The 21,268-nt window shown below is 51.2% G+C and overlaps 1 protein-coding gene across 4 annotated transcripts in view; it reads left to right on the top strand.

Moving 5' to 3' along the window:
* The window catches only part of ABL2 (ABL proto-oncogene 2, non-receptor tyrosine kinase), a 95,138-nt gene extending 74,162 nt beyond the window's left edge, over nucleotides 1-20,976 (top strand). For 2 of the 4 annotated variants that reach the window (XM_045838474.1, XM_045838473.1), the window contains 9 exons: nucleotides 1,748-2,020; nucleotides 3,734-3,818; nucleotides 4,783-4,960; nucleotides 5,914-6,098; nucleotides 7,090-7,242; nucleotides 8,131-8,220; nucleotides 10,832-11,005; nucleotides 11,541-11,774; nucleotides 12,084-20,976. In XM_045838474.1, coding sequence (XP_045694430.1) covers nucleotides 1,748-2,020; nucleotides 3,734-3,818; nucleotides 4,783-4,960; nucleotides 5,914-6,098; nucleotides 7,090-7,242; nucleotides 8,131-8,220; nucleotides 10,832-11,005; nucleotides 11,541-11,774; nucleotides 12,084-13,249 — 2,538 coding nt within the window. In that variant the 3' untranslated portion in view covers nucleotides 13,250-20,976. Of the gene's footprint in view, nucleotides 1-1,747; nucleotides 2,021-3,733; nucleotides 3,819-4,782; nucleotides 4,961-5,913; nucleotides 6,099-7,089; nucleotides 7,243-8,130; nucleotides 8,221-10,831; nucleotides 11,006-11,540 lie in introns of all 4 variants that reach the window. The other 2 variants (XM_045838472.1, XM_045838471.1) reach the window with 1 other exon arrangement.
* The last annotated feature ends 292 nt before the right edge of the window (nucleotides 20,977-21,268 follow it).

The raw sequence follows: 21,268 nt of genomic DNA, 5'->3' as shown, positions 1-21,268 counted from the left end.
TTTGATGTGGTTTGTGAGGTGGTGGGCTGTGCTTACCTACACCACCGTCTTGACTGGAAGTGTCCCATATTGTCTCTTGACAAAACCAAATAGAATGAGGTGAGGGATAATGTGGGAGAGACCCAGCAGCTCCACTTCTGCTTATATACCCGACAGGAGTGAGTGCACATGTGTGCAGGGGGCATGCACGGGAATGTCCAGAGAAGCTTTAGTTGTAATGGCCCCAAACTAGAAACTCTCAACTGTCTAGCACTAGTAGACTGAATTAATAAGTTGTAGTATATTTATAACATTCAGTCTCGTACAACAACAGAGAGGAACACAGTACTGATATTACACACATCAGGAAAACGATGGCCCTGCAGCTGCCTGCTTTTGTAAATAAAAATGTATGGAATGTACCACACCCGTTTGTGTATTGTCTACGGCTGCTTTCTCATCATTACAGCACATTTGAGTAGTAGCAACAGGTATGCAGTGGCCACAAGCCTGAAGTGTTTACTCTCCGGCCCTTTACAGAGAAGTGTGCTGGTCCCTGCCACACCTGACTCTCGCACACATCAAGCTGCATGAAAGCGGTTCGCATTTGCGGGGGTGGGGGCGTGGGAATGACCGCTGCGGGGACGGGCTTTCTTTGTGGGGTGACGAAAAGGTTCCAGAGTTAGACGGGGCTGATGGTCGGACGGCCCAGTGAATGTACTGACACTGCTGAGTTTACACTTGAAAATGGTGAGTTCTATGGTGTCTGGATTGCATCACAGTAAAAAAAAGTTGAGTGGTCCAGTTTAATGTATTTTTGCCCTGAATTAAGTGTTAATTTGATGAAAACTCTGCTTTTAAAATCATCACTTAGCGGGTTCCAATAAACTTGGGGGAAAGTGGCGTGAGGGAAAGCAGACACAAAACGACACGCACTGGATGCTCCGTTCGCATGGAGCTCAGAAGCAGGCGCAGCCGTCCGAGGTCTGCGCGGGCGGCAGCGCGGCCCCTTTGCAGGGGGGCTGGCTGGGAGGGCAGGTGTGGAGCAGCTGGGCGCTGGGAGGTCACAGTTCTCGGGGTGGAGGTGCTAGCCTGGGCGAGTCCGTTTTGTTTTTATACAAATCAGCAATTCTCCATTTATGCATCGTATACTTCGCTGTACACAATAAAACTTCTTTTTTAAAAAAATAAATAAGCTCCCTTGGTAGATAAGACCCAAAGACTGCTATCTTACTTTACACTTACTGCCTATCGCAAATTAACTACTGTTTTGTTAACGGAATCTCTGAAAAGCACATCCTAATGAAGTAAAAATTATAAGATTTGAATACCCTCGCTCTACCTCCCAAAATCTAAATCAGTGGTTTTCAAGTTATGTTCTGTGCAAGATTCTGCAGGGGTATTTGATAAACCCACAAGAGGCCAGGTTCCCTCTTGCCTACTTTAACCAGAGAATCTCTTCCTTTATTCGTCTAATGTATTTGGGTTCCACAGTCTTCATGCTTTAAAAAGTGTTTGAGGTGCAGTGATCTTGATGATCCAGAGAGCTATCTTGGAAGTTTCTCCCCAAGACCAGAGCAAATTCGGGAAGCATGGGGAAAGAGGCTGAAGTGAACGGAATGAAGTTGTGTGTGTTCCCCACCATCATCATCTCTCTTTCACTGGCATCCTAGCTGTATCTCAGACCAGCGAAGTGATGGGCTTTTACAAAAAGACTTTCTGATCTCTTTTCCAGTTGGTTTAGCTTCTCTCCCGCCTTTCTCGCCAGGTGTACGTGACCACCGAGAGCCGCTTCAGCACCTTGGCCGAGCTGGTCCACCATCACTCCACAGTGGCTGATGGGCTGGTGACGACATTGCACTACCCCGCACCCAAGTGTAACAAGCCTACGGTTTACGGCGTGTCCCCCATCCATGACAAATGGGAGATGGAGCGAACAGATATCACCATGAAGCACAAACTTGGGGGTGGTCAGTATGGAGAGGTTTACGTCGGCGTCTGGAAGAAATACAGCTTGACAGTTGCCGTGAAAACATTGAAGGTGGGTTGCTGAAAATTACAGTTTTCAGGCATCTTTTTCTTTTGTGCTGAATCACTTGAAGATACCAGCGCGCCCTTCTTTAGCTTTGGAACACTTGCCACCCACTGGTGCCAAGCACATCAGCAAATTGTGGTGATCAGCCCTCGCGCCGTGGCTGACAGTGCAGGGGCAGGCTAGTCACTGCAGTGCAGCAGAGCCCACGTGCAGGGAAGGTCCGTCGTCTGTCTCTCCTCTCTTCTCCCTCCCCGTCTCTCCTCCCCTCCCCTCCCTTCTCTCCTCCCCTCCCTTCTCTCTCCTCTCTCCCTCGTCTTCTCTCCCTCCCCTTCGCCTCTTGCTCCCCTGTCTTCATGACGGTAGGCCACTTCTTGTTCTCAATATTCACAGAAATTTTTTTCCTGACGCCATGCTCTCTTTAAGCATCCCGGTATCAAAATACAGGCTTGTCACCTATCCTGTTCTGTGCAGGTTCTCCTGCGTGCCTCTGGCTCGGCCGTATCGCTTGTAAGGGCTGCTCTGCAGCTGCGAGTCCTGGTCCGTTTTCTCTAGCAAGCATTTATTAAGCATATTCGAGTGTGAAACAGTATTTGAGGCCTTGCAAACACGCCGTGCTTCCGAGGGAATTTGTCAAGAAGACAAACGTGTAAACAGCTAACTGCTCTGTCTTCTTTTTCCAAGCTGAGATAGCTCAGGAAGTAAAATAACAACTGAGTTATTCAAGTCGCAGTGTGTGTTTCAGTTGTGATAAGATGTGATGACTGAATTTTGCTCACCCTGCTAAGTTTTACTTGTTTCAAATATTGGATAAATTTAAGGACATTTTTTTAAAGATTTTCTTTCTTTCTTTTTAGAAAGAGGGGAAGGGAGGGAGAAAGAGAAGGAGAGAAACATCAATGTGTAGTTGCCTCTCGCACAACCCCTACTGAGGACCTGGCCCACAACCCAGGCCTGAGCCCTGACCATGAATCAAACCTGTGACCTTCCAGTTTATAGGTTGGTGCTCAATGCACTGAGCCACACCAGCCAGGGCGACATTTTTCTTTCCTAATTGGACTTCTGTAGAATATACTAGGTTATGATAAAATTTCTTAACATATGTGTTAAAATATTCAGAAGGTGTCCCCCCATTTTTAAAATCAGAGTTAATGAAGGGGCATGTATATCGCAGTCATGGCAGGAGCTTAGATGGGACATTAAAACTCAATGAATTGGTGGTTAGTGAGACTGTTTTAAATATTGTCGACCTCACTTTTCAATCTCTTTTTCTCTCCCTTGTCCCTCCCTGCACCACTTTTTTCCTTTGTACTGAATTTATTGTGCTGACACCGGGTAACAAAATTCTGCAGGTCACAGGTGAACAGTTCTCCAGCACATCATCTGTACCCTGTACGGTGTGTACCACCCCCTGTCAAGCCTCTGTCATCACCAGTTACCCCCCAGCCCTTCCCCCACCCTCTCTGCAGTCACTATACTGTTGTCCATGTCTGTGAGGTTTTTTTTCTTTTTGCTCAATCCCTTAACTCCCCAGCCTCCCTGCCCCATAGCTGTCAGCCTGCTCTCTCTGAGTCTGTCTCTGTTTTGCTTGTTAGTTCATTAGATTCCACATATGAGTGAAAAAGATGCCCCCATTTAAAGCTTTATGATTGTGAGTTGACTCAAATGGTTAAGATGGGGGTTTGTCCCTCTTTTTTCCTTTTTTTTCTTCCCCCTTTCCAGGAAGATACCATGGAGGTGGAGGAGTTCCTGAAGGAAGCTGCAGTGATGAAGGAAATCAAGCATCCTAATCTGGTGCAACTATTAGGTGAGGAATCTTGCCTGAACCACAGGTTCCCCAAAGACGCTTGTCCCCAACTCTGTTACCTCCAGGTCCTCCTCTGAATCACTGTAGTAAAAGCTCTAAGTGTGAATTGACTTCAGTAAGTGGCTGTTGCTTTAATTAGCAAGCTCTGTGTTTAAAAGTTGCCCAAGAAACATTGGCCTGGATTGATTGCCATGTATAAAATGGCCCACTTTGTGGTAATTGCCCCAGATTCAAAGTTCAGGATTATTCAACGTGATTACAAATCAAAACCTTTCACAAAATAGAGAGACATGAAACAAAGAGCTGTTGACAAGAAGCACATCACACATTGTGACCACACTGTGGGTTCACCCCGCGGGCAGGAAATGCTGCGCTCTGGTAGGCTGGCTTCTCAGCTGTTCGGCCGCCAAGAAGCCAGTGTCTGCACCCTTCGCCCTTTTCAAGTAGGGCCACTTTCTGTGGGTGTTCAAACTGAGCCCAGCTGTCCCGAAGGAAATAATTTCTGGTTGGTCTTTACAGGGACTTTGACTATGGAAACAATTATAATCTTTTTGCAAAGCGTGGTTACAGGCTGAGCTCACAGTCAGCATATGCACAGTTGCGGTTACTTTCAGATAAGCATCGTTAGCGTGTAGTTGGGAAGGAGAAATCATAGGCATATAATAGAGAACTCTTGAAATTTTGGTCTTCCTGAGTCTTTATGGAATTAATTCAAGTGACTCTGCCTTTGCCCAAACAGCAAATACTCGAGTGCATATGGATTCCCAAAAATACCTAATGGAAGTAGGGACTCCCTTATTAACCATCTTCTTCACTTGCTGCATTATTTTCAGAGAGTGTGATGGCAGGAAGGGAAAAGATTACTGCCCAGTTAGATTTCGAAGGGTGTCGGTTGTTTTTGCCAGAGTGGTCTGGAGTGTTTGGATGTATGGTGGTAAAGCACGCTGTGTTCTTGGACTGCCAGGTGTGTGCACTCTGGAGCCTCCGTTTTACATCGTCACGGAGTACATGCCGTATGGGAACCTGCTGGATTACCTCCGGGAGTGCAGCCGAGAGGAGGTGACGGCCGTCGTGCTGCTCTACATGGCCACGCAGATCTCTTCCGCCATGGAGTACTTGGAGAAGAAGAACTTCATCCACAGGTGGGTGGCACCTGGTGATGGCGACGACTAACTGCGAGGCCACCTTGCTTGTCGTGCAAACGAAGGGAGGAATGTGAGAACGTCTCAGAAATCTTCAGACGGTTCCGCAAAGTCATTTTCCCCTTCACAGGGCCCATGATGATGTCATTTCCAGCTTACAAACCTATGTACTCTGATCACAGTATTAATGAAGGGCCCGTGCTCTTCTCAAAACAAAAGGTTCTTTATTTGGCCCAGGACTGTATTCAGTAGCCTTTTGCTTCATTTAGTGGTTAGTTTAAAGAACAGCTTTCTGTCTTGGTAAAGACCTGAAACCTTGGAGGAAGCGTTGGTGTCTGTCACTCCCTCTGCAACCTGTCCCCGTGTGCGGGTGACCCGTGAGCAGCACAGGTTCAAACTGAGAGGATCTGCTTGTACAGAGATTTTTTTCATAAATACAATGCTGTATATGTATTTTCCCTTCCTTACAATTTTCTTAATATCATTTTCTCTAGCTTACTTTATTGTAAGAACACAATACATAATATATATAACGTAAAAGAGACGTGTTAGTTGATTGTTAAGGGTAAGGCTTCCAGTCAGCGGTAGGCTATTAGTAGTTAAGTTTTGGGGGAGCCAAAAGTTACACACGTGTTTCTGGCTGCAGGGGCATGGGCTGGGTGGGGTTGGAACCCATAAGCCCTGCATTGTTCAAGGGTCAACTGTGCTCATGAATAGGAACCCGTTTTCTGAAGCCTGCTTTATTCAGGCATCATGTAATTGCCTCTAGATGCGTACAAGTGATACATAATTAGTGTCTTTCTACCATGTTAGTGATTGTCATAAAATAGTACCATATCTGTCAGCACTTAACCTATGAACTCTGCATGTAGCACAGAGAACCAAGACGAGAGCATGTACAGTCACTTTCCTCACTGTCCAGATGGAGTCACACCAGGGTCTCTTCCCCACAGAGATCTTGCCGCTCGGAACTGCCTAGTGGGGGAGAACCACGTGGTCAAAGTGGCTGACTTCGGCCTGAGTCGACTGATGACTGGAGACACCTACACCGCTCACGCTGGAGCCAAGTTCCCTATTAAATGGACAGCCCCGGAGAGCCTTGCCTACAATACCTTCTCCATCAAATCTGACGTCTGGGGTGAGGTTGGGAGGGGCTTCTTCCTGCACGTGTTGCCTCATTTTCTTTGTAAATGCTCTTCACTCTCCAGAGCTTCTCTATTACATGGCCAGTATCCTCTGTCTCTACCCCCAATCCCCTCAATTTTTTATGAAATACCTACTATCTACCAGGCATTGAAGCTAGCTAGGCACACAGCATAGGAGGACGTGCAAAGAAGAAAGTAACAAATGAATAAAGCCCCTGCTTCAAAGAGTTCGCAGACTAGGTCTCATCCTGCACCGGTCTTCTAACGACCCCCTCTCCTAACAACCCCCTCTCCGTGAAGTGCCCCGTTTTCCACACAAGGTGTCGGTGCTCGTTTCCAGAGCACTGGGGCGCACGGGGCAGCCTCCTCTGCTCCAGGAAGGCTGCTGGAGTCTCACCTGGAGTGCATCCCGGCAGCTGACCTAGCTTCTGCTGCCACGAACACCTGTGTGATTTAGTGGAGGCTCATGGACTGAACCAATCTGAAAAGTTGGGTGGTGGGCCAGTGGAAATAGTTGTAGGATTCTGAGTCACTCTTTACCAAAAATCTCAAACTCAGAAATAACCTGTGACAAAATTGAGCAAGTTCTTTTTTCTAGGGTGAGCTTTAAATGAGTTCATGTTTTGTATTTCCTCCTCTACTGTTTGCTGAGATATAAAACTGTGAAACTCATTAAATAGATCATAGATTATTCTCAGAATAGTTTGACTATGCCCCAGGCTTCATGTATGGTCATAATTTATTCTCCTTCATTGTAATAAAGGACATCTAAATAAAAGATGGGAAATATAAAGAAAACCATCTTGACATATCCGAAGTGTTCCTGGAACAGATCTCTTAGAAGGACAAGGCATACTATAAGACTTAGAAGATATAATGCGGGTAACTGTTACCCAGTATTTGAAAGATAATTACCTAATGGTATAAAATAAGTAATGATTCAGAGACAAAACATTAAGCTCCTTTTTGTCATCCCTTTTGCAGCCTTTGGGGTGCTGTTGTGGGAAATCGCTACATACGGAATGTCACCGTACCCAGGCATTGACCTGTCTCAGGTCTACGATCTGCTGGAAAAGGGGTACCGAATGGAGCAGCCTGAAGGATGCCCCCCCAAGGTTTACGAACTTATGAGAGCATGTGCGTATTTTTGCATATTTTCATAAAGGTGTGAGCGAGCAATTAAGGGTGATTAGCCAAGTTGGAAACATTCCCCCTCCCGTGTGGTTAGATTGGCTCGAACCTCATGGCATAGGAAGAGCTGGCCTCTGCCCAGCCAGTCGGTGTGTCATGCGCCGTGCCCGGGAGTCTCACTGAGATCCTGAGAGTTGTTGTCTAGGGCCGGAACAGGGAGTCAGTTTCTCAGAGTCATTTGCACATGTAACAGGATGATACGAAATTGGGTGTGGAGTATAGTGGGGAGGACTACTTTCAACTAGATAAAAAATGATTGCTAATGAGTAGGGAGAACATTTGAAAGTTACCTCTGTGTTGAGTAAACAGAGCCTCTGACTTCTTGAAGATAGGGAAAGTAGGAAGGTGATAGTGAATTAAGTTGCATTTGTTTTTAAGTGTAAATCTTATTTTCTCATTGAGCATGGGCATCACCTACTGCCCTGTCTTTGCCAAAAAATGAACTCCCAAGCTCCTTCTTTCTTATAGCCTGTTTTATTTCTGCATATGTGCAGCTCGTGACTTCTAAGGTTAGAGTAAGTTTGAAGAGAAGTATAACTCCTTTTATTTTTCCAGAGGAAGAGAACTTGCCATGTTCTAAACTACCTCTGCACCCCTCCTCATCCCCGTAGTAGAGGGAATAGGAGCTGAGGCTGCGTAGGAGAGCCCGACCGAGGAAGTGGGTTCACGACCCTCCGAGTCACGCTTGGAGGCAGCCGCCCCACTGTCCTTGTGAGCGTGCTGTCACTCTGCCCGCACGAGCACACGTTGCAGTGTGGGGACTCACTCTCAGGGGGCCCCTGGGTTTGTGATGTCTGCAGGGAGTGTTCTACATTTCATCCTCTCGTCACCTAGGCTGGAAATGGAGCCCCGCCGACAGGCCCTCGTTCGCGGAAACACATCAGGCTTTTGAAACCATGTTCCACGACTCCAGCATCTCTGAAGGTGAGAACCTGGCGGTTTGCTGTCGGCGGCTGCCTCTGCGTGTGGGTGGCGATGACGTTTTGAAAACGACGGCCTCTTGTGGCTGGGGAATGCATTTCAGGATGCATTTCAGTGAATTTGGGCCTTCATCATTCTTGTGTTGCTTCTTTTTCTTTTCTATTTTTAATTTCTCTCTCTTTCTATCATATCTTTGGTGTTTAATACTGAAATTATATTTTAATTATAAAATCAGTCTCTTCATAAAGAGAACAAGTCCAGTAGTTCTTTAAGCATTAACACATAGGGAAGAGAAGAGGGAGAGAAACGAGCGTGAAAAATGTTCCGGCTCTTTGAACCACACCTACAGAGGCAGAACTGAGTTGTAAAAGCAATATCCAGAAGCTTATTTCTGGGTGTAGATCTTAAGGAAATAATTAAGGGTGTAAACAAAGATTTAGCTACAAGGTTGTTCTATTACAATACAGTTTATAATATTGAAAAAATTAAGAACAATTTAAATATCTAGTGGGATGTTAATTATATCTGTATAATTAAATATCTAAAATGATATTCTTAAATATATTGACAAAGCAGTTTAACGTGAGCATGTTAAGTTATGCTGTGAACAGTGAGACCCCTCTTCTTATCTGAAAAACGAGGGTATGAACATGTACAGGCCGTTTCCTACGTTTGTGTACAACGCCTCTCTAAAGTTATCGCAAAAATACCTGCAAAAGGCAAGCAATAAACTTGTTATGAAGAGAGACTCTTTCTAGAGAGCTAAAAACACAACATCTTGGTTATATATACTTGCCTACTAGACACTTTGATATAGTTCCAGAATTTTATAAATATTTTTAAAATTTTTCCTTTCCTAATTGAACACAGAACTTATTGCTTAAGTTCAAGTTTAAAAATACTGGAAGAAGAAGTGAGCAACTTCTTGATTTTTGCAGCTTCCCTTCGTGCTGCGTTGTCATGTCTAGGGGAGAGGACGGGGGAAGACCAGCAGCCGCCTGTCACAGAACCTTCCGTGCTCTGCGCGCCTCCGTCCTGCGGTGTCGGGGTGGCGGGAGTCATGGTGGCGGGAGTCATGGTTATCGGGCCGAACAGTAGGGTGCCTTTCTCGGGCACTTTCTCTGTGTCAGCTTTTAGCTTCTGTTGAATCCTTCAATACTTCTCTTGAAAATGGTATGTTCTCTTACAAAGTCAGCCCTTAGCCATTGTCAAAGCTAATTTCAATTCACAGTTGCTAAATAAGAAACTTAACATTATTCAACCCATATCTTATTGAAATTTAACCTGTGGCAAGGACTATACTAGGTCTGAGGACACAGAGGTAAGACACAGTTCCTACCTTAAAAGGATGCACTTATTATTTGTAAATGAAGAAAACCTAACTCAAGCTTTCTTAAGGATTAAGAGGATTTACCGGCTCACAACCAAACTGTGGAAAAGCAGAAAGGTGCTAACCTCGGGGTCAGTGGAAGCCATGGACTCAAGTAGCTTTGGGTGTCCGTCCTTCCTAAAGCCACCCCCACCCAGTATCTCTCCTCCTTTGCTTCTGTGTTGGTCTCGTCCCCAGAATCCTCCTCCCAGTGGCCTTGGACGCAGTTGTCAGCACCCTGAGGTCACGTCGGCCTCACAGCTGTTGTGTGCAGCGGCAGGTGAAAGGAATCTCACTACATAGGCTTGAGTTAGGTGCCGGGTACCCACTCTTGGGGCATATTAATGTTTAAAAACAATTACCCCAAAAGTTGTACAGTCACAAAATTTTACAGTTTCAGTAATCCTACTGGCTTCATTTTTGTGTAGGAATGAATAGCAGATTACATCTTTGCTTCATTGAAAGCCACAGAGCCCATGGCCAGCTCTGGTCAGCAAGGTTCGCTGATGGGTGAACCCTTTTCCAGGGGCCTTATCTCCTTCAGTTGCATGGACTGTCTCTACCCTCCTTTTTAGTGCAAGGTGCAACTGAAAATACAGGTATCTGCAGACTTTTGTCTGCTCTGTTCAGCCTCCGGACAGGGATCCGTGAGTGAGGACAGCGAAGTGACGAGTAGGCAGGTGAGGCCATGCTCAGTGTCGCTCCTCAACAGAGAAGAACAGAGTAGAACAGTGAGACCCTCTGTGTGCCTGCCGCAGAGCGGCTGCAGTTAAATCACACAGAAAACCCCGACAGCACAAAACCGGCAAGCATGCAGAGGAGCCAGAGCTTGTCCACAGTGCTGCGGGGAGAGTAGATCGGCACAGCCATGGGGGGAGGCAGTTTGGCAGGGAGAAGCTGAATTCGTACGCGCCCTGTGCCCACCATCCCGCGCAGCAGGATGCCCCTAGCGATGTACTCGTAATAGCCGAAAACCGGACACAGATGGCAGAGGACCGGTGAGCTGTGGTGTGTTCTCACATCCCAACAGTGCGCAGGGGCGAGGAGAAAACTCCGCCACGTGTAACAGCGTGGTTGAGTCCGTGAACATAACGTTTAGCACAAGCAGCCAGACAGGAAGGGTGCGCACTCTGTGACTCCGTCGACACGTGTCCGGAGCCCGTTCTCCAGCTCTCTCGCAGTGGTGTGTGCGTCGCTCTGCCAGGCCGTTGGTTGTGTCAGCCTCCTTCCCTGTCTCCCTCACAGAGGTGGCCGAGGAGCTGGGGAGGGCCGCGGCCGCCTCATCTGTCGTGCCCTACCTGCCCCGATTGCCCATACTTCCTTCCAAGACCCGGACGCTGAAGAAGCAGGCGGAGAACAAGGAGAATATCGAGGGGGCCCAAGATGCCACGGACAATTCTGCTTCCAGTTCAGCACCAGGTATGAGTGAGTGGCTGGGCAGGCAGAGTCGGGCGGCCTGGTCCGAGGAACCCTGCACCGCTTCCCGGCCCTCCTCCCTGCCCGTCTTCCCCGAGGCAGGCGCAGCTGGCACCCGCTCCCCCGACCACGCCCATCCTCAGCTCTGCACGCCCGGGCCAGGAGTCCTGGTCTGCCCACCCGCATGCAGTCTGCCTCCCACGCCAGTTCCTTAGCTCGCGCTTCCCGAGTGCTTCCCCACTGGGCGGTTCTGGCAGACGCCTCCTCAGTGAACCTGATAGTGAGGCCAGGTGGTTTGTGGAGAAGAGGTGAAGGCCCAGGTAACGGTCAGCAGGGTGTTTCCTCCCGTCTCTGTCCCACACCACACTCGGAGCACTGACCAGTGTGAAACGGTAACGTATCTGTTAGCACCCTGAGCCCTGCTGCCACCTGACGTTTGATAGATGCTGACAAAACTCTTACAGTTCAGCCTTAATAACTCAGGTGTAACGGAGTGCCTTCTTGTATTCCACATGACTGACTGGCCGTTTCTCATCAGGGTTCATTAGAAGTGCACAGGCCCCCAGTGGGTCCCCGGCACTGCCTCGAAAACAGAGAGACAAGTCACCCAGCAGCCTCTTGGAAGATGCCAAAGAGACATGCTTCACCAGGGATAGGAAGGGAGGCTTCTTCAGCTCCTTCATGAAAAAGAAAAATGCCCCCACACCCCCCAAACGCAGCAGCTCCTTCCGAGAAATGGAGAATCAGCCCCACAAGAAATATGAACTCACGGGTAACTTCTCATCTGTTGCTTCTCTACAGCATGCTGATGGGCTCTCTTTCACTGCTGCCCAGCAAGAGGCGAATCTGGCGCCCTCCAAGTGCTATGGGGGGAGCTTTGCGCAGAGGAACCTCTGTAATGACGACGGTGGCGGGGGTGGGGGCAGCGGCACCGCAGGGGGCGGGTGGTCTGGCATCACAGGCTTCTTTACACCACGCTTAATCAAAAAGACGCTGGGCTTACGAGCAGGTAAACCCACAGCCAGTGATGATGCTTCCAAGCCTTTTCCAAGGTCAAACTCTACATCTTCCATGTCCTCAGGGCTTCCAGAGCAGGATAGGATGGCAATGACCCTTCCCAGGAACTGCCAGAGGTCCAAACTCCAGCTGGAAAGGACAGTGTCCGCCTCTTCTCAGCCAGAAGAGAATGTGGACAGGGCCAGTGACACGCTTCCCAAAAAATCAGAGGAAGGTGCCGCTCCAACCAGGGAGAGACCAAAAGCCAAACTTTTGCCCAGAGGAGCCGCAGCTCTTCCTCTCAGAACCCCCTCTGGGGACCCAGCCATCACAGAGAAGGACTCCCCAGGGGTGGGGGTGGCTGGAGTGGCAGCTGCCCCCAAGAGCAAGGAGAGGAATGGTGGGGCGCGACTTGGCATGGCTGGAGTCCCAGAGGACGGCGAGCAGGCAGGCTGGTCCCCGGCCAAGGCCGCGGCCGCGCTCCCGACCACGCACAACCACAAAGTGCCCGTCCTTATCTCCCCCACTCTGAAGCACACCCCCGCCGACGTGCAGCTCATTGGCACAGACTCTCAGGGGAATAAATTCAAGCTCTTGTCTGAGCATCAGGTCACATCCTCTGGAGACAAAGACCGACCCCGACGGGTAAAACCAAAGTGTGCCCCTCCCCCGCCCCCCGTCATGAGACTACTGCCGCACCCGTCCGCGTGCTCGGACGCCGCGGAGGAGCCGGCCGCACAGCCCGCGCCCGAAGCACAGGAGGGGGGGAAGAAGGCAGCTCCGGGGGCAGTGCCCGTCGGCGGGAAACCCGGGAGGCCTGCGGTGCCTCCCCCTCAAGTGCCTCTGCCCGCATCCTCCATCTCGCCAGCCAAAATGGCCAACGGCACGGCAGGTACGAAAGTGGCTCTGAGGAAAACCAAACAGGCAGCCGAGAAAATCTCAGCGGACAAGATCAGCAAGGAGGCCCTGCTGGAGTGTGCGGACCTACTGTCCAGCGCGATCTCGGAACCGGTGCCCAACAGCCAGCTGGTGGACACCGGCCACCAGCTGCTCGACTACTGCTCAGGCTACGTGGACTGCATCCCGCAGACGCGCAACAAGTTCGCCTTCCGGGAGGCCGTGAGCAAGCTGGAGCTCAGCCTGCAGGAGCTGCAGGTGTCCTCGGCCGCCGCCGCCGGGCCCGGGGCCAACCCGGTCCTCAATAACTTACTGTCGTGTGTGCAGGAGATCAGCGACGTGGTGCAGAGGTAGCCACTGTCGGCCTCGCGGGCAGGCGCGCACGATTCCGGGGCGGGGGAGGGGCTTGTTTTCCTGTGTTCCTGTTTTCGAGAAATGAAAGACTGATGCTTGAGCGTGTCCATGTGGAGTACCTCAGCTCTCTGAGATCTCACGTTTACAGGTTCATCTCACAAAGAACGGAAGGCAGAGGTCCTAGGAGAGGGAAAGCGGACAGGCCGGGCGGTCGTGGTCGGGGCGGAAGCTGCGCCGGGGCGTCAGGGAGCGGGCGTGCGTGGTGCCGTGAAGGACGTGGTGCGGAGAAGGACCCGGTGCAGCCGTTCTGGCCGGGACTGGTGCGAGGTGGTCGGGCGGGGCCGCCCCCAGCAGTGCCGCGGCCGGGCACAGGACGGGGCTGACGGAGGGCTGGGAGGGCTGCAGCGGCCACCACTGGTGGTGACGCTCCGCCTCACCCGGCAGGTTTGGGGGGCCAGAGAAAGGGAAGCCGTGAAGGTACCGAATGATGTTTCTTTTCGTTCGAGGCTTTCGGAAGCAGTGTCAGCCTTACTTCCACAAGGTCCTGCGGCAGCAGGAGCTGCAGATCGGAGCGCCAGAGCTACAGAGCCGGCCCTGTCTGCATGCTGCTGACCTGTTTTCATGGGCGTGTGAACTGGTGCAGGAGGGAAGGAATGCCAGGGTTTCAGAGCCCCCTCCTAAACCCTCATGTTGACCAACAAGCCATTTCCCCCAGTCTAGTCTGTTACTCCCGAGTGGGCCGGGTCGGGCTTCCTGCTGGCTGATGCCGGACTGGGTGCGTGCAGCGGGGGTCTCTGCAGTGGTCCTTCCCTGCCCCCTGCTGGGCAGGCCGTCTTCCTTCAGTCCTGGCCACAGGCAGGCGTTGGCCCTCGTTGACTTGGAAGTTAGTGGTCATGGGCAGGTCCTCACAGGGGAGTCCTTTCCTGGTGCGGTGCCCTGCCTGCTGGTGTGCTAGTCAGGGCCTCGGGCAGCTGTTTATTTCTTCGTCACCGAAAATACCCAGCAAAGGGGCTCCCCTCGAAAGCCCACGGCCAGGCCCAGGGGTGTGTGACTGAGCAGGGAAGCTGGTTTGGTCCCGATGGCTGTTTCCCTGTACCTTTCCCCCCCCCCCGCCCGCACCTTAGACCCAAACCAGGTGGGAAGTACAGAGAAGCACACTCCCTCTCTCTGGGTTTCTGATGGATCACCCCAAGTTACTCTCACGTGCTTTTCTCCTTGCACATGCCCCCCATCTTTGTGCTTGTGTGTAAAGATCACATTGGGAATAGTCTTTGATGTTTATTTTAATATCATTTTAAGAATGTTTAATCGAAGGAGCACATCATTTCCAGGGAACACCAATTAGATCCTGGAAACCTAATGACTTAACCCTCAAATGTGTTTTGCCTCTGAAAGATAGTCCTGTTTCTTCCCTACTCATTTAGAATGATGGAAGTTAATTAGGATCACAGGGAGCTGAATCTAATTGGTTAGATATTATTAATATTCTCAGTATCAGGTCTAATCCCAGTTACCACTTAGTTCTGTTTTTAAAGCTTTATGACCCCTCCCCCAAGGAGAACCCAATACAAAAAAAATAAACACATTTTTTCCTTCCAAAGGAAAATCAGGAAGATAGGAATTCAGCCCTGATGGGCAGCGAATTGTCTTCCTGCCTCAGTCACTGATCCGCCGTCGAGCCACCGCCCCATCTGTAAGTCCGTTGAGTGAAGGCAGTGACACAAGTCCTCCCGGTGCTTTACACACAAGGGGAGGCCCGGCCGCTGAGGGCGTCCCCGGGAAGCTCTTCAGTGCGGGGCTGTTACGGCGAAGGGCTTTTCATTCTCTTCTTTGCTCAGTAGCAAATCATGCAATTTCAAACTGTTAAGATTATATTAATTGGGCTATAATACTAAAAGGGAAAAACTATGTTTTGGATAGAGTTGGGCCTCTTCGACCAAGGAGGGAATTTAGTTTTCATCTGAAAGAGGGAGCCTTGATTCTTGCCACGGCAGCTCGAAAGGAGGCCCAGGCCTAGGGGAGGGTGGGAGGGAGGAGGCTGTGCCAGGCGCTCCCTGCCGGTCCAGGTCCCAGTCCGCGGTCTGGTCTCTGTTTGCGGAGGATGCAGCACAGGCGGCCGGTGATGTGCGGGTCAGTCTCCTTGTCGTGGCCGCGGCCGGAAGGGGGACTCGAGTTCCCGTCAGCGTGGCCGTAAAAGCCAGCGGTCCCCTCCCGTCTCCTCAGCTGCTCCCGTTCGTCATGTACTTCCATAAACTTGAAAGCGTTTTAGCCATTAGCCTTCTAAGGGTGGGGCAGGGAAAGCTAAAACTTTAGAATATTTTATGCTGCTTTTTAAGTTTATCCCTGACATTGTGGGATGCAAGGTGAGGGATTATAATTGTTTTTCAGGGGATTACTTTTTTCCCTAAGCAAGGGATCTTTTCTTGAGAGCTCTGAAAATAAGCCTTGGAGGATCACTACTGAGTGTATTTATGCTCCCGGTTTCTTCATGCCGAAGAATGGTCTGGAGGGTAGGGGCTGTGTCTTACTCAGGGGCGGCACCGGGCTCTGTCTTGCCTACAGTAGGTGCTCAATAAGTTAATGGATTGAGTTTTCGCAGCACTGTCCACAGTAGCATTGACTTTCACAGCGCCCCCCACCCCCGTCCACGCGATGCTTGAACTGTGGAACTTCAGGACTTGAGGGCTCAGGGGGAAGGTTAGAGAGGCACTGTCAACTTAGGCAAGTATAATTTGCCGGTAGGTTTTCTCCTTTTTCTACTTGAAAAGGACCAGATTTAAAAACAACAACAACAACAAACCTTATGTAAGTTTAAAAGTTTGAATTCAAAGCAAAAACTGCTTCTAGAAACTAAAAATGTAGTTTAATTCACTGTGGTTTAAAAGCAAAACAGAGAGCAGGAGCCAAAACACTTCTGTGAAATGTTGAGACTGTAAAGTTTCTCACACACCCCCACCCCTTTGGCTACCACAGCGTGAACCCTTTTGTGTACAGATAATACAATTTGTTTAGATTTCTTACCTTAAAATGCAGTGTTTTGTGTGGCATAATAAATCTTCGTTATACTTTACATGAAGTATTTTCTTAAAAGGCCTTGTGTAAAAATCAAATGTGTATATTTTCCTACACACTTCCATCGTGATTTTCAGAGATGATAATAGCCTTAAAAAAAATTGGCCCTAAGGGAAGTCTGTTGTTGTTTTTTTCCAGATGACTTCTGTACATTGAGGTCTTTATTGGATCCCCTTACCCAGCTGTATTTTGGGGTTTAAATTAGAATTTTCTTATAATTCAGTTGAAAGTTGGCCAATAAAATAGTGCCCAGTTAATAAAATACGATGACTGCTAAAGCATAGCCCATATTTATTTAACTAAGGTCATGGAGCTTTTGAGTTGAAGATGCAGTGTAGATAGTGATGAAGAGTTTGGACTCCACAGCCAGCCTAGAAGGCAAGTCATTTCCCCTTCCTGAGCCTTAGTTTCCTCGTTGGAGAACAGGGATGATAATAGTAACTACCTCGGGGTTGTCTTAAGGATTTAATGATAATGTATATAAGATGCTTAGCCTGAGTGCCTGACACATAATGAGCACTCCGTGTCAACTACTACTATAATTATTGATAAACTTAGTCCAGTGAGTCTTAGCCAGGAATGTGCAGCAGAATCCCCTGTGGTTAGACAGGCAAGCAACAGAAATAACCTGATGCATCCATCGGTCAGAATCCCCAGTGGGGTGACATCTCGGCCACTGTTTTCCAAGCATCCCTCCCGGCTCCCAGCGCCCAGCACTGTCTGAACACTGTTAACACCCCACCCTTCACAGCTTCAGAAACGGGAAGAGTGGGCGGTTAAGTCACTGGCCCATTATCTCAGCAGTTCCTGAGTGGCAGAGCCCCGGCTAGAGTGGGGGCGTCTCCGTCGTTCCCGCTGCCTTGAGAGGCCCTGCTGAAACGTGGCTCAGACTGACAATCAGTCCACACGGTGCCGTGCGCGTGCTTTCCAGAGCGCGCTCGGGGTGCCGTCGGACCCGAGGGGCTGGCGAGCGGGGCAGTGGCGGCGCCCGCAGAGCGGGCATCCCCCCTCCCGCCCCAGCTCGGTAACTGAGAACTTCGCGTGGCTCGCCCTTCGGGACATGCCCGGCAGCCCGCACTGTGTGACAGAGGAACGTCAGCTTCCGTTTTAACGAATCTAGTGCTACATTCCTTTCTCTTAAAAACTTTACTCTGTGCCATTGGAATGACTGAAATCGTGTGTATGAAAGCACTTTGAGGAAAAGTATCAGATGTACTATAACTGTAAGGTTGTGTTAGTGATGTCTTTTGGCAGTGAAACCAGTTGGCTACATGCTGACGGACACACAGACTCTGCCTGTGGGGGCCCTGACACTGCGGACCCCCTGCCGTGTCCCCTCTGTGCTGTGGCCTTTGTAAACATGAAGCCTGCAGGTACAGTAAGTATTTCACTAAAGCTGTAGCTCAGTGCGAATAACCCCAGAAAACGAGGGACCAACGTTCTTGTTTAATCATAAGCACTAAAAATAGCAATGGGTCCTCACTCCAGAACAGGGAGCTCTTGCAGGGACCTCGACTCCCGGAGGCGGCCCTCCTGGTCCCGAGCACCTGTCCACGGCAGGTCCGTCATCGAGCGCCCCGGATGTGGCGGGAGCGGACACATACCTGTTGATGTGGACAGTGTCCTTTTTCACCTGTGTCCTGCGTGGGGTGCCCTGTTGTTTTTGAGGGGCAGGGGGCGAGAGGAGGAGATCGGACGGCTGCAGATCCAGTGCGTGTTGGAAGTTACTTGTAGGATTTCCTGCTAGTTGTAAATGAGTTTGACATTCATCAACCACGCGTACCTTTTTCCTAAGAGGAGTGGCTAGCGGAGCTCCCTGCGAGACTGTGAAATGCCCGGGAGTAAACTGCGTTGGCGGCCGCTCTGTGTTCAGCTGCGCTGCCTTCGGACGTCTCCCGCCCCTTCCACTTATGCTACTGGGTGTCGTCACCACGGCCAGGCTCTGCCCCCACCCTGCGGGAGCTCACATTGGGCTGCGGGGTTGTCTGCAGCTTCTTTCCCGAAGGCTTCTGGGTTCACTCGTGCTTGCATTAACTTGGGGCCCGCCTCTGCCCTCAGCACTCATGACCCGTCCTCTTCATGTAGCTGGGTCTCCAGGCATGCATTCCTTACGTGTTTGTGAATGCTCTCCAGCTGTCTGCATCTCTGTCTCAGTGTCTGTCGAGCCAGGACCCCCGTTCTCTTGTAAATGCCTGACTCAGTTTGAGATATGTGGGCGCGGGAGGGACGGCGGAAAGGCAGCCCCAAGGGCCCCTGGCGACCCAGGGGAATTGCTGCTAGCCCTCGCCTAGTCGGGAGGCAGGCCTTGGCTGGTTCTAAACCCTGTTCCACTGGTGACAGGATAGGTGTGTTTTTGGGGGAGAGTCAGTTCTGCAATTTCCAGACTTTGAAAAACAACAACAAAAACTAATGTAAGGCTTGCTTTTTTAAGCAGGCCAGTGGTGCCTGGAGTAACAATTACAGGTACCTGCCCTGTTACCGCCCGCCCCCACCTGCCCGCCTGCATCACTGGGAGGTGTGGGTGGGTCTCAGGGCTGCACCCTGCTCCAGAGCAGCCCCCCAGGGACTCGCTTAGCACCAGCCTGTCTTGTGTGAAGTTTACTGCCCTGTCCAGAAAGATGAGTCTGTGCTCTGGTTCTGCTGCTTTTCATGCCACCAGCCGAGGTGCATGTTCTGTCTTGAGATACTGTGTACAGAGTGATGTGACTCAGTGTCCTAGACCCAAGGCGCAGGACCCTGGGAGAGGCCGCACGCTGTGACGACCAGGGTGAGCAGATCCCGCGCTTCTCCCCCGGGGAGGAGGCCTGGGCCGGTCATCTGGCTTCCAGGCTGGCTTGTGAGGGGCAGCGGTCACTCCTAGGGGGCGTGCCTGCAGAGATGGGTCTGTGTGTTGTAGAGAAGACTCGTCGGCTGGGTTGGTGGGGCGTGTTGTTGACCCAGAACTGGCAAAGAGGAGCGTGATGGGAGGCAGAAGCTCAGAGCCCCGTCAGTGAGAACATGGGGGTCCCCGGGGCGGGGGGCGCTGACCTGGCCGACCGCTGCACTTCCCTCCATCCTGCCTGGTGAGCGGGGGCAGGGTGCGTAACTGGACCCTTCCCTTCCTCCTAGTGCGCGCCCTTCCTTGCTCCTGTGTACAAGTTAAATCTGAAATTGTTTACGTCTCAGAAGAAATGTAGCCTTTGACCTACTCATTGCTGAGCGACCCGCGCACAGGAGGGGGGCCCCGTTAACCCGCGGTCACGGACGGTGGGGGAGCCGGTCGCCACACCTGCAGACCCTCCGAGCAAAAGGACGTCTCCTTGCGGGTTGAAAGGCCAGGCCCAGCCCCAGCCCCTGCCCTGGCCTCAGACACCCTGCACACACCCTCTTGTGTCTGTCCTTGTTGGTCACTGCACTGGAAGCAGCACATTTCTGGGCCCTACATGTCACTCCGAGCTGCTGAGCTGCACACACAGGGCTTGATGTGCTGGGCACGGGCTGTCAACGCCAGCAGGCTCCAGGGAAGGAAGGAGGTTGGTGGGGTCGGAGTTGTTTCGATCGGCTTCGGAGCCTTAAGACAGATTGAAGTCATGGATTTCAGCACCATAAGGTTTAGTTGGAAAATGGGACTGCTGGTTAATGAAGTGCTCATATATAAGGGTAATTTTCAGCAATTATAACAGTAGCACAGGTATGCCAAGTGGGCTCCTGATTCAGAGGGCCGTGAGGACGCAGCGTTGCTGCCCGGTCACCGGTGCCCAGTCCCAAACCCTGTGCGCGTGGTTCAGCGGCACCTCCGCGTGGCCGCGAGTGGCAGGGGCGCCCAGGGATGTTTCTGGCAGCAAGGGGCGGATAAGCCCGCCTTCCTCTCTTTTGACGAGCTACTTTTCACTGTGGCCACTGCTTTTGGAACTCCATCAGGAGAGGAGTTTCCCGAGACCTCGAGAAAGCACCTCGACTAGGCTGTCTGTCCTCCAGAGACGCGAGTGCTCAGAAGCTGGCAAGGACAACGCGGTCCTCACCTTGTAGTGACTGAGCGCGCCCGTGTGGAAACCCTCCCCGCGGTCCGCAGAGAGGGGACACGGGCTGCCCACGGTCCACACGCACCCTGGCGCCGTGCCCACCAAGACAGGTGGGGGTGGGTGAGGGGCGTCGTCCTCTGTGGTTGGTGGCACGAGCTGTGCCCTGGCCGGCGTGTGTGCCGTGCTCAGACCCCCGAGTCCTGGGGGGAGCCCCCTTTCCTCCTCTGCGGTCGGGTGCCCGAACGCCTGTCGGTGGAGGGGCCCTGGCATCACGTTCGCTTGGCAAGAATGAGTTGGACCAGGTGCTGGTGGAGGACAGAATCTTGTCCGGGACGCAGGCTTCAGAGTCGTAACGCTCACCCCACGCTCCGCCCCAGGCCGCGCTCTGCCCGTGGGCATGGTGGCGCCCAGAGGGGGGGGGTCTGGGACCTGGCGCCGGTGGGCGGGGAGGGACGCAGCGAAGCAGCAGGGGGCTCAACTGAAAGAAAACACCTCTCGGGGGTCACGCTGCCGCTGGGGTCAGGTGTTTGTTCTTAATTGTCATTGTAATCTGTTTTCAGGTGTTCCGTTTCCTAATTTAATTCACCTGTTGTCTGACTGTGAACTGCTAACAGTGTTAAACTTGATGTAAATAAACGAGGCCCTTGAAAGGGGGATGCTGTCTGCCTGTTGTCTCACACGGCTTGCCAACTCGTGTTTTATTTTAAATAAAGGTTGCAATATTTTATTGGCAAAGTAGGCTTTGTGATTGGAGCGCTCCACCATCACCCTGACTGAGGGGGGATCTAAGCAGACGCGCCTCCATGTGAAACAGATGCCCGTGAGGGCGAGCAGCCGACTGTGGCCGTCACCCCCGGCACGTTCTCTAGAACGCCCTCGGGGGGGTGAGCACGCAGCCTGTGATGGAGCCCACTTTCAGAAATGGCCAGAGGCGGCATCTGGAGCC

The sequence above is a fragment of the Phyllostomus hastatus genome, unplaced genomic scaffold (assembly GCF_019186645.2).
Source record: "Phyllostomus hastatus isolate PE091 unplaced genomic scaffold, TTU_PhHast_1.1 phas_contig_283, whole genome shotgun sequence".
Classification (NCBI taxonomy): Eukaryota; Metazoa; Chordata; class Mammalia; order Chiroptera; family Phyllostomidae; genus Phyllostomus; species Phyllostomus hastatus.
Note: the sequence above shows the minus strand (reverse complement) of the source record. Positions and strands in the feature narration are given on the sequence as shown.